Source organism: Pteropus vampyrus, unplaced genomic scaffold (assembly GCF_000151845.1).
Source record: "Pteropus vampyrus isolate Shadow unplaced genomic scaffold, Pvam_2.0 Scaffold142, whole genome shotgun sequence".
Classification (NCBI taxonomy): domain Eukaryota; kingdom Metazoa; phylum Chordata; class Mammalia; order Chiroptera; family Pteropodidae; genus Pteropus; species Pteropus vampyrus.
Genome location: NW_011888923.1, coordinates 2,299,301 through 2,303,507, shown reverse-complemented (window position 1 = coordinate 2,303,507; position 4,207 = coordinate 2,299,301). Strand labels below are relative to the sequence as shown.

The following is a 4,207-nucleotide window of genomic DNA, read 5'->3' as shown; positions in this document are numbered from 1 at the left end:
GAGGGTACAGACGCCCGTCAGGGAGCAGCTCAGCCTGCAGGGCTGGGAAGGGCACACGCCACGTGGCACCCCACACGGAGGCTGAGCAAGACAGGTTTTCACTGTCCTCTCCGATGGTCACTGGAACATGACGGGAAGCTGTGTCCCTCCGTCCATGCTCCCCAGAAGAGCAAGCCGGCTCCCTCCCGCCCGCCACAGCACATTCAGCCTCCGCTTCCGAGTCCCTGGTCATTAATTTTCAGACAACAACATAAATCGCCATCGGTCTCTGCGACATTCCAGCACCGCTGCCGAATGACGAGCCGGCGGCTGGCCACTCCTCACCAGCGGGGCCTAACAGGGGCAAATGGGGCAAGAGCTCTGTTGAAAAGAGGAATTCTAAGGATGAGGAGCTGGAATCGTGCTTCTTTAAACCAAAGCTGTGCTCTGTGACGTGGCCCTGGAGTCGCCAGTGTGACATCAGCTACTAGGAGCCAAGCACGGGCCACCTGCACCTCGGACCCCGCTTTCCAGGAACGGCGTGGCAGCGGTCCAGGCCAAGCATCGGCCTTTTAATGTGTTATCTGTAGTTCTACTGCCACGAGTCACAAAGTGATGGCTACACCTCGGGCCCCAAGGACATTCTGTCTAAACGCCCGGATCCCAGGTCAGAAAGACCGACGTAGGCTGACGTAAGGCAGGTGTGACCTCAGTCTTCACGTGGCACACCTCGCCACAGTGCATGCAAGGGGCAGGGGCAGGGGCCACGGGCCTTCACATTCGCAGTCCCCACCATGACCCTGAGGCCTCGCTCTGTCTCCCTGTGACTCCAGCCCCTCCTCTCTCACAGGAGGACACAGGTCAACTACAGAGGGTGATGAGACTTCCGACAGGGGCTCTGGGGCGATAAGCTCAGTGACCCAGATACGAGCTCCTATCCGTGAATTTACCTAAATGCCTCGTGCTGGGACACTGGAGAAACAGCGACCTCGTGGCAGTGCCAAGCCCCGCGGACCCGTGCCAGGAACGCGTGACAGCCACCGTCTGCACCCAGCATGGACCAGCACGACCGACACGGTCCCCGTGCTGGAGCGGAGCTCAGCCTCTTCGGGGCCTGAGCCAAACACTCGGCGACCCACACCCCTCCACTGGCTACACAACCACGCCAGACACACCACACCTGCTCCCGCTGGAGCGGGGCGGGTAGCCACGCCATCGAGATGAGAGGGCCTGGCGGCGCCCGTGGGTGGCTGGGACAGTCCCTCCTCCAGACACCCAGACAAAAAGCCTCCAGAAGTACCCAGAAAGAGCACAGGGCCCAGGTCGTGCGGCCCATCTGCAGGACCCAGGAGCGGCATACACACACACACGCACTCACACACACGCGAGCACGCACCCCTGCCGTGATGTCAGCTGTGAGGGGTTGACCCCACCCTCCACGGAGAAGCACCTTTTAAGACACACCAAGACGGAGCCCTGGACCTTTCCCACGAATTTCGGTTTCCAAAACTAACAGCCAAAGGGGGGCCCAGTGTGCACTGACGGACAGACGGATAAACGAAATGCGGCCCAGCCACACAGCGGATGTCACTCGGCCTCAAAGAGGATGGAGATTCGGACATGTGGATGAATCCTGCGGGTGGCGTGACCAGTGAAACGTGCCTGTCACAGAAGGACAAGTGCTGAGATCCCATGAGGGGCTGGAACAGCCACGGTCAGAGGAGAGAGGTGAAGGACGTGGCCAGGAGCCGGGGCAGTGCAATGGGGTTAGAGTTTAACGGGGACCCAGTGCCAGTGGGGAAGACGGAAGGGTCGGGGAGATGGACGGTGGTGACGCCTGAACTACAGTGTGAACGCGCCGAACGCCAGTGGCCGCAAAGCTAAAAAGCGGTGACTACGGCAAATCTGACACGGCACCTGTCGTACCACAGTTAAAACGACAGTGATCGAGCCGCCAGGCTGGTCCGCCATGGAGATCCAGCGACAGGACGTCCTGGCCATGGCCACAGACAGACCAACCACCTTCCCCCGAGAGCACGCCCCACGGGAAGAAGACAGAAGTGACCTGCGAGACACTGCTGGGGAAGGGACCTCAGCGCGATGGCCGCCGGCCCCGCCCCGCCCCGCAGCCCACGCCTGAGGGCTGACCGTGACCGGCCCGACGCCCGGCGCGGGGAGAAGCGAAGCGGCCCTTACCCGTGTCTCCGTGAGCGGGGAGGAGGCCAGGCACGGGCTGCAGACCGGACACCAGGAGGTTCTCAGGCAGGAGGTGCAAGGCGGGCTCCAGGGCCGGATGCGGCCTCAGCGTGCACTGCAGGCTGCAGCTCTCGATGAGGGTCATGTGTTTGTTTTCTGGGGGAGAAAACGCCTTATGTGACAGCGGAAGCCAAAGACACTTTTGGCCAAATTAGTCAATAAATCGAGACTCTGAGACATAAACACCAGAAACAGGAAACATTTTTTTCTAGAGAAACATGGGAATTATTATGACTCTGTTAGTTCAGCCAAAAGGTGAAAAAAACATCAATCTTCAATAACTCTCAGAGATGCCCACCTTTGATGCAGCGTAACAACGTAAGTAACAACGTAAGTAACAACATAACAACATAACAACACCTCCAGCGCTCACCTCCTCGCCTCTCAGCGGTAATCGGGGGGCCGGAAGGCGCTCCGGCCAGAGGCCCGCCCCTCAGTCTCAGCACCTGCACCCATGGAGCCCCACCAAGCAGCAGGACCAGGCACTGGGGGGCCAGGGACTCCAAGACGGAGCCCAGGCCTCAAGGGCAGGGGGCGGGGGGTGTTCTTCTGGGCAACAGCTAAGACACAGGCCACACCCGTGACACGCGGGAGAACAGGATGTGCAGCCTGAGAAAGGTTCAGACGCGGCGCTGGGGAAGGGTAAGGTCTGGAGCAAGCGCCAGCTGGGAGGGGCTCGGCCACTCCGCGAGGGGAAGGTGGAGGGGACAGTCCCTGCACAGGGCCTGGGGCGCAGGAAGGGCGCGCCTCAGAATCACGGGGCCCTGGGGTTGACAGGGACCGCAGACGTGCCCTCTACACACCCCCACCAAGGGGCCGGTCCTGCCTGGGCTTGATTTCCTCGGCCGAGAGGGCCTGGGCACCCGAGGCACGGGGCGCAGCTTCGCGAGAGCTAACCGTGACCTTCCTCAGGGACAGCCGTCAGCGGGAGCTGTGCTGTTAAAGCCTCGCCACGCCAAACGTGGGACCCGCCTACTTTAAAATGTGAAATGCCCTGAAAGGCACTTCCCACGTGGCTGGCTTCAGAGCGAGCTGGCAGGACCTCTGTGGACGGCACGCAGGAGTGTGGCAGAACCGTGGCTGCGCGGCCCCGACAATCCCACTCCCGGGAACTCAACCGAGATTCGCTCCTGCACCTGCAAAAGACAGCTGTCCGGGGCAGCGAGGCTTGCAAGCCTTTGTTCTCACAGAAACACCCAAGCACCCACCGTGGGGGCTGAGGCGCACACACGGCGGGTCCGCCAGACGCCACGTGGCTGAGAAACGGTGAGGGGCTTTCGATGCACTGACACGAACCTTCTCCAGGATGAGTCGTCACGGGGATAGAGGACGTCTGGGACAAGTAAAAGGGGGGCGAAAATGGGACGGGACGTCCACATTCGTGTCTGTACCCATCGAAACACCCTGGAAGGACCTGCGGGACGTCAGAGAAAGGTCTCCGCTCCTGGGCTGCAGGTGAGGGTGGGGAGCGGAGAAAAGGGGACCCCGCTGAGCCTTTTTATACTTCTCTACGCTTTGTGTATTCTGAACCACGTGAACACAGCACCCAACAGAAACACCTGTAAAGCTATGGCACCGCCGACCGAGGACACGAGCTCCTGGCCCCATGGCTGGTCCCCAGCAGGCACTCCCCCAGCACCCAAGACTCAGGCGTGAGCACACGTGGTGGCCCCACGCGCTGGTAAAGGGTCCTGATCCCAAGGGGCCCTCAGGAGAGAAAATGCTGACAAAGTAATGACGAAGGGCAACTGAAAACCTAAAAGCCCATCTTTATCAATAAAAGTGAGTCTGACTGATGGCTCCTCTATCGAAATTCAGCAAGGAGTAGAGGGGACGGGTTGGTTTGACTTTTCAACATAGACCATGTGGCAAATACACAATTCCCGTCAGAATTCAGGCAGCATCCGGAGGAGATGGCAGCCACCGTCCCAAACAGACTCGCCTCCAACCACCTGGCCCAGCCACGCCCCCC

At 60.4% G+C, this 4,207-nt stretch overlaps 1 protein-coding gene across 1 annotated transcript in view; it reads right to left on the bottom strand.

Annotated features, from left to right (window-relative positions):
• The window catches only part of NPHP4 (nephrocystin 4), a 183,633-nt gene that overhangs the window by 158,368 nt on the left and 21,058 nt on the right, over window positions 1-4,207 (bottom strand). The window contains exon 6 of the mRNA XM_023535625.1: window positions 2,138-2,331. Coding sequence (XP_023391393.1) covers window positions 2,138-2,331 — 194 coding nt within the window. The remainder of the gene's footprint in view (window positions 1-2,137; window positions 2,332-4,207) is intronic.